Source organism: Barbatula barbatula (assembly GCF_947034865.1).
Source record: "Barbatula barbatula genome assembly, chromosome: 23".
In the NCBI taxonomy this organism is placed as follows: Eukaryota; Metazoa; Chordata; class Actinopteri; order Cypriniformes; family Nemacheilidae; genus Barbatula; species Barbatula barbatula.
Genome location: NC_136786.1, coordinates 17,429,084 through 17,443,139, shown reverse-complemented (window position 1 = coordinate 17,443,139; position 14,056 = coordinate 17,429,084). Strand labels below are relative to the sequence as shown.

Genomic DNA, 14,056 nt, shown 5'->3' with positions numbered 1-14,056 from the left:
GGATAGTTTTTCCAAAAATCCAAATTATTTGATCAATTACTCATGACAATCTTTCTTCTGCAGAACACAAAAGACAATTTGAAGAACTTTGGTAACCGAACAACATTGACTTCCAATGTATGAACACAAAACCACTCAGACATTTCTCAAAATATCTTTTGTTGTGTTTCAGTTTTGAACAACATGAGAGTGAATACATGATGAGAGAACTTGTATTTGGGTACGTAGTGTCCCTTTAAGGACTATCTGTGTTTGTGATCCCTATTCTTGTCAGAAAGATTTGGATTGGATCACACATCTCTTTGCCACTTGGCAGTCGGTGTGAATGAGATCAGAGAAATTCAGCGCTAAACAAACAGCACTGCCATGATCAAACATGTTCTGTACTGTCACATCAACAAGAAAAAATGAATGCAATGTGTGATGATATTGTTCAGATAAAATCATTTTGTGAATTTGCCGAAGTATGAAAACAAATGTGGTCAGTCACGGCAACTCTAATGTTTGACTTAATTGACCATTCTCCATTCTAGCTGTAGTCAGTAAAGAAGGTAAAGTTGATATCAAACTGATATTTTATCCAAAGCGATTTACATTGCATTATCCTATACATTGGTTTCAAGTATGTGCAATAGCCTGGGGATCAAACCCATGACCTTGGTGTTTTTAACACCATGCCCTTACCACTGATCTACAGGAAAGCATGCTTTTCAAGAAATCAAGTTTGAAGAGCAATGTTTTCTTTTCATGTAATGAAAGTAAATGGCACGTGATTGGCCATCCGTCAGTAACGTTCCTTCCACTTTTTAATACATTTTTGTGTTTCACAAAGAAAAAAAGAAAGAAAAAAAACCTCTCAAAAAGAAAGGTGCTACACAAAGTTCTTCACAGCAGTGCTGTTCCGCAAAGAACCACAAAGTAAAAGCTTCTTAAAAGAGGCATTTCTGTCTCACGCTTCCATAATCTAAAGAACCTTTTTCTGCCACAAAGAGCCTTGCGTGAAACATAACGTTGTGTGTCAGATGTTAACGGTTCTTTATGAAACCATACCGCCGAAAATGGTTCTTCTATGGCATGGTGTAGCACATTTAATTTTAAAGGGATACTTCACCCCAAAATAACAATTTTGTCATCATTTACTCACCCTCTTATCGTTTTTAACATGTACGAATTTCTTCTGCAGAACACAAAAGATGTTTTGTAAATCATCACATATTCAATCCTTCCTCCCTCCGCTTTTTGCTTCAGAAACAAAAGTTAGCCGTGCATAACAAAGAGAGCCAGCTCTGCGGTCTTACATAATGAATCTATTTAATTCTGCCCACTGTCTGCTTCTATAACCTACTTTTGTGAAAGGATTCACTGCAATTGTAAACAATCCCCTGTTTCTTAAACACAATCTGTTCCTACAGTATATATCAAATGAAGGTGCGTATTTATTTCTGTTGAGAAACAAAGGTGAATTTCATCTCCCCGCTTACAAATGAAACTTACTTTTCACACTGGAAAATGTGTGTTGAACAGACGTGAGAAGTTGCGAGTCGAAAGGTAAGAACTTTAATGCCATCAAAAAGCTAACGCTTGTGACTAACATGTTTTTTTGAGGTGCTTTGCAATTATAACATCACTGATGCCTGTCAACACTTCAGAACACAAACTTTCTCACAAATCTTACATAAGCTCCGGGCTAAAGCTGAGTGGGTGCTAATAAGCTTTGATATGCTGCTGTTTTGGTGATTAGGGAAAAGAGATTTCTCTAACTGCTGTCTGAAATCTTTCTTCATTTTTTCCTTTGCAGGGAGCCATGACTGAGTTTGTAGAGGTGGATCGACTGGAAGAGAGTCGTACCGCTTGTCCTCATCTTCCGAATTCAGAACATACAGAACCGAAGTCCTCTGAGGCGGTTACCATGGAGACAAGTGAACACTCCACCACGGCCAACATAATTGACTGTGAAACGGAGGTCCTGGAGCCTAAGTTACATGAGAGCAAGGACGTCGAAAGCAAAGACGAACAAGACTGCAATGTTTTAGAGACAAGTGAACACTCCAGCACGGCCAACATAATTGACTGTGAAACGGAGGTCCTGGAGCCTAAGTTACCCGAGAGCAAGGACGTCGAAAGCAAAGACGAACAAGACTGCGATGTTTTAGAGACAAGTGAACACTCCAGCACGGCCAACATAATTGACTGTGAAACGGAGGTCCTGGAGCCTAAGTTACCTGAGACGAAGGACGTCGAAAGCAAAGACGAACAAGATTGCGATGTTTTAGAGACAAGTGAACACTCCAGCACGGCCAACATAATTGACTGTGAAACGGAGGTCCTGGAGCCTAAGTTACCTGAGAGCAAGGACGTCGAAAGCAAAGACGAACAAGACTGCGATGTTTTAGAATCAAGTGAACACTCCAGCACGGCCAACATAATTGACTGTGAAACGGAGGTCCTGGAGCCTAAGTTACCTGAGAGCAAGGACGTCAAAAGCAAAGATGAAAAAGATTGCGATGTTTTAGAGTCAATTAGTACGAAAGTAGTGGCGGACATCTTAGCGAGTCTGCCTCCAATGGAGACAGAGACTGAGGAGCCTGGAGATGTCCACAGCCCTAAAGAGGCGCTTGTTTTGGATGACACCCGGGAGGAACTTTACCGCAACGAGTCGATCACCTCTTCGATGTCTGACACTCCTTCGAGTGCTGGGAGTGTGTATGAGAATGAGGTTTTGAATAGGAGACAAGATTCAGTCGGGCAAGAACCGTTAGACAACATTGTGCCCCAACTGGAAGACGTTGACAATATGTTGGACCCGTTGGGTACCGATGTACATGAACCCAATTTGGAAGATTACGGATGTGACGATCAAGACGAAACCCTCCTGGAGCACTACATCCGAGAGGAAGTTCTCTCCGACGTCTCCACTGAATCCTGTCACGACCCGGACGAACTGGACGAGTGTCTCCGGGTTGAAATAGCTGCGGTGTCATCTGACAGCGAAACAGATGAGAAATGGAGGCACGTCTTCTCATCGTCCATCAATAGGGAAGATGACGATTCCTACATTGACAGTCTCGAGTTAAGTGCGCAGGAACTCTTTATTCAAAAACCTACAAATTGGAATGATGATGAACATTCAAAGGAAAGTGAAGAGCCGGAGATCCCTGTGGGAGATGAAGTGCTGGAACAACCAGAGACGGAGCCAAATCTGGAACCGCAAGAGATATCTTACAACGCTTCAACGCTGTTCCACGAACTCTCCAAGATTTCCGAAGACGACGAGGAGCTCGGACGAGGCCCAGCGACTCACAAAAGCAATTCGTTTGATTCTGTTAAATCTGATTCCAGCAAGAAGATGCCGAAGGACTTTTGTGTGATTCAGGAAATGAAAAGCGAGAACGTCAGCACCGAACATGTGGATTTTAAAGTCGCCCGTCAGCAGTGGTTGGAGATAGAAGAGCAAACAAAAAACCTGACACACCCTCCGAGCACGCCAACGCCGAGATCCGGAGCCTGCCATGGAAGTCACCATTTCATGTACACGCCGGTTCGCAACATCGACCGGCCAAGAAGAGACCTAGAAAGTCTAACGCTTGTGGAAGACTACGCTAACACGCAGTTCAGTCCCTGCTCGGAGGATTCAGGGCTCGACGACTCCAGTTACAGATCACCGTTTGAAGACCCCGAGACTCCCATCGAGAAGGAGATCCGCATGACCGTCGAACGAGAAGAGACCTTGAGGCGTGAGAGGGGAATGTCCAAATCCTACTCCAGTGACTGTGTACAAATGAGGGCCAGATCCGTCCGTTTAAACCCTGGAAACCTATGTCAGGAAGTTGATGACAAAAGAAAGATGTTTGAACATCAGGAGGATGGAAGAACACCCAAATCTCCCACCAACAACACACCTTCTTTCATCATAACCTCCTCACCGACCAAAGGCTCACAGAAGCAAGAGGCCAACAACATCATCATCCTCGAACCGGAGGTTTTCCCTCAGAGTCCGCGGCATGGAAAGATGGTGTCCTCCAAATCAGCTGACTGGAGATCTGAGGATAGCCCAAATGTCATCATTCTGGAAACGCCGAATCTAATCATTCGCAGTGCGTCTGAGTTTAACTTGAATTCTGTTTCGGAGGAAACCCAGGAGAAGATGTTCCTCAACAACCCGTTTTTTACACTGCGCTCCAGGAGCTCGATATCTCTGGTGGATGAGGATATTAAAATGGTAAAACAGCGAGAAGAGGAACTCAAGCGCCAACGAGCTAGTGTTTACACGAAAGATCATTTCCTCATGTCTCCAAATCGTTTGGATGGTTTGCTGTTTAATAATTCAGGTATTCAAAGAGACAGCGAAATGTTGAAGTTACTGACTAAATTATTATGTTGAAAAATGTCACGTTTAATTTATGTAATTTCTTACATTTTAAAACTGTCAGCAGTTTTCAGAGTTTTAATTTAATGTCCTTCAGGAAATGTAGAAAAAATCCAAAGATTGCAAGTTGCTACTTTGCAACCGCAGGCAAGAAATCATCTTCAGCTAGTGTTGAGTTTTATTGGGTTAAGATCATTTGCATTAAGGCTGCAAAAAGGGAAATATGAAGGAATGTTGTCAGAGAAGAGAAAATGTGATCTATGATCTTGTGTCATTTCAGATGACGTGCCAATGAAATGCAAATCATCCCCTTCATCTCCAATGAAAACATGCAGAATGGATCATTCAGCTTTGTCATGTGACCATCGAGTAAGTCCACGTCAAACTATATAATGTGTGTGTGTGTGTGTATAAGGTCGCTCAAATAATTACTTCATCCAGAATCAAAGTTATCTGTGTAGTGCATATTCATTTTGTATTTATAAAACCATACACACACATGCATTTATTTGAGAAATAAACATTTATATATTATTTAAGTTATCGATATATATATATATAATATTTTTTCTAAATAGTACACATGTGTTGAAAACGAATATACAACAAACAAAAACTTTTTTTTATTAGAACCTATATCTTGAATATGATTTGAACTAAAGCATCATGTCACTGTCTCCTCTAGTTTCCTGAGCTCTATACGGGGGGCAGACGTAAAAGTGCCATGGCTTTGCGCTGGGAGGCGGGGGAGTTCACAAGCAACGAGTAAACTAAGCAAGATGGAAATTGTTGGTCAAGTGTTTTACGTAAGAGATTTTCAAAGCTCAAACTCATGTTTGTTCCTCGTGACTGCATATACACACTTGCTACAGCTGTTGTGTAACTCTGTTATTGATCCAGAATAATCGTGTATAAGCCGAGATGCCTAAATGTTCTTTGAATGTTGCGTTTCATCTATTGGTGATTCCTCTTTGACGAGGTGTCTTGAGATTTGTAAACCACATTTTTAGTGTTTTGTCTACAAAAGTGAGGAGAATGTATTGTATGTTCTTGTAAAGCAATGTGTGTACATCCCTAAATTATATGAGATTTTAAAGCAGTATTTAAAGCAGAAAAATTTGACAAATTTATTTTGTCGATCAATTTGGAATATTTTGTAATGAAACCGCGCTGGTTATTTTCTTTTTTTTATGAAACGGTTGGCTATGATTGTCATGGGAATGAAGATATGAAATAACATTTTAGCATTTCATTTAGACGCAGTATGAAAAGCTTAAGAATGATGATGGTGCACTGTCTACTATTTAATAACATATTCTATAACATATATTATAATAATATAGATTCATAACCAAGAATCTATTACTCGGTCATTTGTTTCTCCCCTTTATATAAAGTGTATTTATCGTCATACCGCCATGCTTATAAAACATGACTATTGCTTGCTAATGTTGAGAGTCCATCTCAAGAAAAGTATTTGCTTTGCCTACCATTTGGAGTGTTCAAAATACAATGCAGAAATAAAATGTCAATCAAAGTTTAACGTCTGTTTAACCTAAACATTTACAGTACAGACACTTCACCATATTGTCTCCATGTTGCGAAAATGCTTCACCGGAAATGGCAAGATATTATAAGATATGAATTTAAAGTAAAAGTCCACAGCACTACTGTTTTCATTTTATTACGATTTATTACTTAAAATTATTATTACAGTGCAAAAAGCTGGTCCACTTCATCCGAACTAAATACCGACGTGGTTGTGTATTTCAATCTGAGGTCACTGTGCTTAAATACAAAAATCACAAGATCACATTCATCCAGACATCAAGGATATGCTGTAAAACTTTGGAAAAAGGCATTTAGTGTCACCAGCTAGATCACAACTCAACAGAATCACTGTTGTCAAATAACAAAGACTAAACATCTGATTTGATAAATGTTAAAAAGCCGCTCAGCTATTATCAAAAACATTTCTTTACAACATATACAATATAAAGCCATCTGCTAAACATACAAAAATGAATCATAATCAATGGCAAATTACGAAATAACGTTTTCTTTTTGTATTTGTATTTCTACATGAATCGTGAAACGTAATTTCAAATAGATGATTTTGATTGGCTACCTCGAATCGTATGACATCATTCAAATAATAAAGGCTTCATTTCATTTAATCTGCACCATAGGTAAACATTTCAGAGTTGAAACTAAAGCTGTGTCATACTGAACTGATGGTCCAAAGCAAAACCATCAGCAATCCCAGATTTCCACAGAGATACACAGTCAGAATAATGTTTTTAAAACAGGACTCCTGTAAACACACAAAAGCACAATGTTTATGGGAGTGTACTACGTTTTTGACATAGATAATAAACACAAAGGCGACTTACCGCACGTAAACTCTCGCTCTCATCGTGAACAAACATTATTTCCTCTTTATCCTCAGAATTGATGTGTTCTGTGTAGATTTTAATGTTTTTGAAATATTTCCCTGGAAAACGTACAATATACAAGCTTTTATATTAAGATATTGCAGAAATGTTCACCAAATGTTGTAAAAGATAACGTTCTTAAGTAATTTTACAATTGTGAAAGCTAAAACAGGTCTAAGTTGGCTGTTTGGCTTTCCAGTAGTTGGTTTTCCAGCACCGGGTAAAACCAGCAGAACACCAGCTTGGCCATGCTTGGAGGACCAGCTAAAATCTACCAGTTTAGACTTGTTTTTTTGTTTATTTAGAGGTTAGACATACAAAAGTATGAACAGATAACATGCCTTTCCTCTCTATTGCTTTCCATTTAAAAACTTGGTTTTGCCCTCAAAGGTTGTGGCATTTAAAACTCATTACCATTCAACGTGACACATCAGCTACTAATGTGAAATATCATTTTACAATTTAATGGATTTATTTCCTGCAAACGGGAACATCACTGCCATAGAACAACAATTATTCTGACAGCATGTGTACCGAGAACATAACGTCACTGACCTATCGGTAAAAAGCCTCTTCTGTGGACCTCCAGAACCAAATCTGCCAGCACAAACCAGACTACAATGAGCCCCAGGAGTCCTGTGGACCAGGGAGCGGGTAGAAGCAGAGCTTGCTGATGGATGCCAAGAAAGACGGTGATAACTAAACCAGGAAACACACATACTGATCAGTTACGTCAATTAGATGAGTTATTGCAGATTTTTAAGATTATTAAAAAGCTTTTCCTAACTTTTGACTAGTATTCAATATAATTTGAATAATACTGAAAGGCAATGAGCTATAAGCACATACAATGTATTATATAAGCACTGTGATAATAATAAAAACAAAACAAACATTTAAAAATATACCGACATTCTCTTTAATAAGCCACTGTGTATTTTGTCTATGTTAATTGTTTACTATTCACAACTTTCTTACCCGACACGATTTGTGCCGAAGTGCCCGTTCCAAAATGCATCCAGTTGAAGATGTATCTCCTGAGGGCAGGTTACATTATAAACCATCAGAAAAGAAAGTTTGGAATATAAAGATTTTTTTTATAAAAATTTATATTTCTAATACATTATATATAATTATTTGTATCCAATCGAAATGATTGAACTAAAACAACTTTGATATAAATGGTTTCACATGCCATTTTAAATCAGTGTTCACTACAGTATGTAGTCAGTGTTTAATTATTCCACTGTTTCCAGCTTTTACCTGGAGGCGTCTGGCGCTGGTCTGAAAAGTGCCAGAACAGGTTGGATAACAGCGAGCGCCATGACAACGCAGCCAAGATAGGGATGTAAACCTGCCCGCTGCGGACATTACAAAAATATAATCAAGTGAATATATAATCCTGCTGAATAAACATGTTGATGGTTTTCATTACAAATACCATTTTGAGCAATTTACCATTAAAACCATTACTAAATTCCTTTATCTAGTGTGCTTTGCGTTTCATTCCAGTAGGATTCAATGGTGTTATGTTGGTTCTCATCTACCAGTGAACACATCCCACCAACAGAAACCGACACAATACCAGTAGAGACCCACCGAGACCACAGTTTCCATTATATCCAATCTAATTCCCATTATAATCATTATATACTTTAGAAATTTGTATAGTTTTTTTTAACAGGAATATAAAGATTTTCAAACGAGGGTAAAAGCTAAGAAAACAGCAAAAGGTCTTCAAGCTTTCCCGAGGCTCTTTAGGTTCTAGGTTGTGTAGGTGGGTTTGACGACACACTGTTGCCATGGAAGGGGCGACATCTGCCGGTTATACAAAGATAATGACAGACGCTGTGACAAAAACTTGGCGAGAGAAAACCACAGATGCCCCCGTTGAGTCATAAAAGCGTCCCTTGTGTTCACGGATGGATACATGTATCCATAATTCTAGCACAGATAAGTCGGATCTCGCAAATTTAATAAGACACATTAATTAATCCCCGGAGAAAAGGGGGCATGTTTTTAAAAGATGGGCCAAAAAGACACCACATGGTGGATGGCTTCTGCAGAATACTGCTTATAGCCAGACCGAATAAATACAGCGATATTCCCTCTTCCTTCCTGTGTTATTTTATTCTTTCTGAATAAGCGGCATGCGGTTCTGACACATTTGGCAGCGCTGTTAAACAGTCAGAGGTGCGTGAAATTAAGACACAGTGTTAAAAGATGAGAATTACTCACGCATAGGCCTACATGTGTGCACGTGCGTGTCTTACCTTGCTCCATCCTCCTCTGTAAATGAACGGCAAAACAAAACCAACAAGGGTGAGCAGAACTGTAAGGGTCATCAGTCCTCTGTGTAACTGCGGAAACAAAGAAAATCGTTCACATTTGAAACCGTACAAGTCGTCATTTAAGCGAACAAGCTCATACCTGAAACCAGACTTTCTGCCCCAAAACATTACTTCCGGGCCAATCGGGTTTGAAATGACGTGCAATGATGACGCCAGCGCTGACCGTCGACATCCAAGCGATCGACATGAAGGCACCTGTAGACAAATACAGACGTTCAGTTAAAAAACAGAAACCCACTTGATGTTGATGAGGTGTCGTTGTATATTTCACTGAGGATAGAAGATGGATTGAAATGTTTGCGACACTAGATGTTTTCCTTTTTGTTCGTGCACTTTTGTATTTTGTGAAAGTAGAACTTCTCCTCATAATGAAAATCCCACCATTTAGTCTATAATATTGTGAGTAGGAATGCACAATATATGATTGGCCGTATCGGCATCAGACGATAAATGCTCATGTTTAAAAGTTATGAATAAATTATTCAATAGTTTGTATTAAATTAAATGTATACCAGAAAATATTTGAATAGTGTAAAGTAGGCTGGGTACATAACTTTCAGGGGAAAAAAAGAGAACTAAATGTTACCTTGTTTTCTACAGACAATGTTTTCAAATAAAAGCAGTCATCCATTTTACCTTTTGTTTCAGTCTCAGAAAATGTTATATTTCAAATTTAGATACGTCCTACTGTATATCCAACACAGTGCTTGCTGCATATTTAAAGTACAGAAACACAACACGATTTTAACCTTTACTAATTATTTGGACAAATGAAGAGTTCATTTGCAAAAACAGATAACACAAAAACATTTTCAGAAATCAAAATTCTCAAAATAACTCTTTAAATATTATTAGTATTAGTGAACTGATACTGTATTAGTAAGTTTTACCGTGGTATTTGATGAGTAGAGGCGAACGAGAACCCGTCAGATCCTCTGGGTCTCCTGTGAGCTCTTTCTGATTGGATGAAATTAAGGGTTGACGGTCATGACGATGGGTTTGGCCTAGACAAAGAGAGAGAGGATTAATATAATCATTAACACTACTGAACGCTAAAATAAACATTTATTTATGATCAATTTATAATAAAATAATCAATTATAAGTATTTGAACTAAACAAATAAAAAAAAACTCTAACCATCTTCAGCTCGACCGTGTGCCATGAAGAGGTAGTAGAGCTGGTCCAGAGGGAACCGTTTTTGATTGTCAGATGGGATTATGGCTCTCCTGAAGCGACACTGAATCACTCCATCTGCCAGTCTCCACGCCGTATCTTCGAGAACGTTCTAGAAGGGAATCCGAGCATTAAGATAGAATAGCTAGTGAGCATTTATTTTATGAAAACAAAAGATCTGGGATTCAAAATGTTGGTGTACCTCCGTAGAGATTTCTGGATGTGTTCGTCCAGAAACAAACGCAGCCTTGATGTCAACCCGGTTTGTGTCTCTCATACACAGATAAACATCATCGTTTCCCTAAAATACACATTTGCTGCTATTAGTCATTCCACAGGAAAATATCATGTCACGGTGAATCAGACTTTAAAATGTCAGTTTGGCTGTAAGCAGTCACATGAATGAATGAATCGACGATCAAATGAAATATATAAAATGCATAATGTGGATTACCATCCATTTGTCCAGAGATAAGGCGAAAGACACATAACCCTCTGCCGGTCCACTGAGCTCAAACATGATGCTAGTTTCCTCTTTCCTGAAGGACAGGAAGTGACACCATGTGTCATTTTGTGGGTTACAGCCATCTGGATCTCTCAAACAGGACTTGCTGCTTCCACATCCCTCAGATGTGAACTAAAGAGAGGAGAAAGTATATTTTATACAATATTGTTTTAAATTCTTACTTTATACATTCTATAACGTTATTAAAAACGGTATAGCCACTAAAAGTCATTTTAGGTAAACACAAGCTTACCGAACGGGACATCATGGAGGACGCTGTGGTAGTTTTGGCATCACTGGAACCGCCGATGGTAGTTTCCGCTGGGGATGGATCTACCCCATACTGAGTCACCACCGGACCTGGAATCTTAACCCAAAACTCACCGTACCGTCGAAGGACAGTTACCCTAAAATCAAACAAACCCCAATTCATATACTTTTGGCATCAAGCATGTGCATAATAAAGTATTGGGAAACGTACAGAAAGCGCACACTGGAGGGAGGGTCTTCTGGGGCAATCCAGACCACCTGCACTTCGGTCTTATGATGTTTACTGGTGTGACTCACAGCAGAACCCTTTGAATACAGAAAATAGAATCAATAAACTGTGCGAAGAACATTTTACGAAGAAAATTTTCATTTAACATCCATTTGGTTCCTAATAACAGGACGAACACGATTACTAACATCCTTATTGTTGCACTGAAGAAGCTGAGATATGGTGGGATCAACCAATCGAAACGATCCCACTGCTTCGTCGTGATTCCCGGCATTCCTCGCTTCTATGAGAAATCCTTTGAAGTATGCTTCGGTCCCTGAAGAGTCTGCTCGTACTGTTACTGTAAAAATACTCATACCCATCATATACTGTACATGTATTTTTAACACTGTAACGAGTCACAAAAAGCATCTGATCACTTCATACCTTGGATTTCATCTCCAGTGCTGAATTGGGATTTGTCTGCTGTGACGGTGTATGGCGGATCTAAGGTGCTGGGATCATGACCGTGGTGTGGTGCCATGTCCTCGCAAGACTCTGTCACTTGGCCATGAGGGTAACCAGCGACTGTCTTTATACACAAAGCAGTCAGCACCAGCACAATCCTGGTCTTCATGAGAACCTTAAATGAAAAATTTCAGCAAAACTACACTTTACTATATAAAGTTGTTTTTATATATTCAAATATTGTCTATTACTGCATCGATGGTTTCAAGGGGGTTCATACCTTGGACATACAATAACAATTCTAACCATTAAAACCATTACACAATTATTTTTTGTAGTCCCTGCTGATAAAAACTATAGAAACCATAAAAAATGTTATAGTAGTTTTAATGGTTTAAAGGGATTAGTATTGGCTTTAATGGAAATGTAATGGTTCTACTGGTATGTGATGGATTTTATTGGCGGGATGTTAAATCCTATTGGAATATTGCCCAAAACACACTACAAGAAGGAATTTGGTGGTTATAATGGAAAAAGCTATTTGGTTGTAAGGGTATTCTAATGGAAACCATCCGAATTTCAGTAATGGTTTCTATGTTTTTTTCCAGCAGGGCTGTGTTTTGGGCATCCCTGCTGAAAATAACAATAGAAACCATTACAGAAATTCTTATGGTTTCCATTAAAACCAATGCAAGTCCTTTTGGGCATTATCCCAATAGTATCTAACATCCCACCGATAGATTCCATCACATACCAGTAAAACCATTATTGTCTCTGTTAAAGCCAATAGAAATACCCTTGAAACCTTTAATGATTTCTATTGTTTTTAAGCAGGGATTATTCCAATGGGATTTAACGTCCCACCAAGAGAACCCATCACATACCAGTAGAACCATTAAAGCCAATACAAATCCCTTTAAAACCACTATAATTCTAATTGAATAATATCCAAAACACACTAGAAAAATGAGTTTTGTAATGGTTTTAATGGAAAAAGCTAATGGTTCATAATGGTAATTGAATGGAAACCAATATCACTTCTGTAATGGTTTCTATAGTTTTTTTACATCAGGGAAAACTGCTAAACGGAACAATTGAAACCATCCCACTGATAGATTCCATCACATACAAGTAAAACCATTATAGTTTCCATTAAAAACAATGCAAATCCGTTTAAAACCTTTAAAGGTTTCTTTTGTTTTGTCAGCAGGGTTGTGCCTCAATCCATAGGATTTTTTTAACGTTATATGTGTTTTCGACCAGACAACATCCCACCAAAAGAACCATCACCAGTAGAGACCCACAAAGTTTCCATTTAAACCAGTACAATTGTTTATATTGTTTTTTCTGTCAGTGCTATTTAATGGGCTAAACCTAAACGTGGTATAAAACCACATTTGTTCAACTGAAAGAACTGATGTTTTTTTCTCAGCAGTCTAATCATCTCTGCACACAAGCCTGCATTTAAAGATAAGAAGGGAGACTGTACTGACTCCAGAAGATGATCGCCATAGATTTAAAACCCAATGAAGCCGGGCTGTACTTTACTATAGCTGTACATAATTGTCAATGCATAAGAAATAAATGCAGAAATTCAAGTTCGTTGCTTTGGTTAATGAAATCTGAACTATATTGGTCAAGGTCATTCTCTGCCTTCCTTGCTCAATGCACAAACGCTCGATCCTATACTATTGATGGGTACAGATTTATATTAAAGGTTCAAGACACAGAAGGTAAAATATAAACGTTAATCAGATATATCATAGGTGTTCGTCTTTAAAGAGATAGCAGCATTGACTACTTCCGGGTTGAGCATGTCTGCTCACGTGTAGTAAAGAGTATATAAAACAGGACAAACGGACAGGTAAGCTAAATAAACAGCTGACGGCATCATACAATAAGTGCAAACGCTTACCTCCATTCATCTCAAATAAATTACAAACACATTAAAAGGCACAATGTGCATGAATTGCGAGGCACGCGTTGAGTTGTGGGTAGTCCTTATTCAGGGAGGCGTGCGATTGGATTAAAGGTGTGCGTTACGCTGTGCTGCGAGACACGCCCACCGCGTGGTTGTAAAGCCAAGCGTCAGTTAAAGGCGCCGTGTCCGATTTCCGAATTAAGCTTGTTTAGATTTTGTATGGACATCAGGGGCGATTTTAGGGTCAGAGCTTTAGGGGTGCTGAGCACCCAATGAGCCCCACTGCCACCACCCACCCCCTTTTCACACAAAAACAAAGAATGGGTCTATTGAAAAAGAACTTAATCATTTTAACAT

The 14,056-nt window shown here is 38.9% G+C and overlaps 2 protein-coding genes across 2 annotated transcripts; one reads left to right on the top strand and one right to left on the bottom strand.

Moving 5' to 3' along the window:
- Positions 1 to 1,804: 1,804 nt before the first annotated feature.
- Positions 1,805 to 5,907, top strand: palmdb (palmdelphin b; the record flags this gene model as incomplete). Its single annotated transcript, XM_079447801.1, has 3 exons — positions 1,805 to 4,328; positions 4,647 to 4,735; positions 5,052 to 5,907. The coding sequence occupies 3 exons, from the start codon at positions 1,805 to 1,807 to the stop codon at positions 5,133 to 5,135; spliced, it is 2,697 nt and encodes an 898-aa protein (XP_079303927.1). The 3' UTR covers positions 5,136 to 5,907.
- Positions 5,908 to 6,019: 112 nt separating this feature from the next.
- frrs1b (ferric-chelate reductase 1b) lies at positions 6,020 to 13,845 on the bottom strand. The gene is made up of 16 exons (XM_079447511.1): positions 13,694 to 13,845; positions 11,758 to 11,953; positions 11,520 to 11,671; positions 11,314 to 11,408; positions 11,086 to 11,239; positions 10,782 to 10,964; positions 10,530 to 10,628; positions 10,292 to 10,439; positions 10,043 to 10,156; positions 9,232 to 9,347; positions 9,075 to 9,161; positions 8,065 to 8,162; positions 7,780 to 7,838; positions 7,357 to 7,500; positions 6,760 to 6,860; positions 6,020 to 6,680 (listed from the first exon to the last, which is right to left on the bottom strand). Exons 1-16 carry the CDS (start codon positions 13,697 to 13,699, stop codon positions 6,588 to 6,590), a joined length of 1,845 nt encoding a protein of 614 aa, XP_079303637.1. The 5' UTR covers positions 13,700 to 13,845; the 3' UTR covers positions 6,020 to 6,587.
- Positions 13,846 to 14,056: the final 211 nt, after the last annotated feature.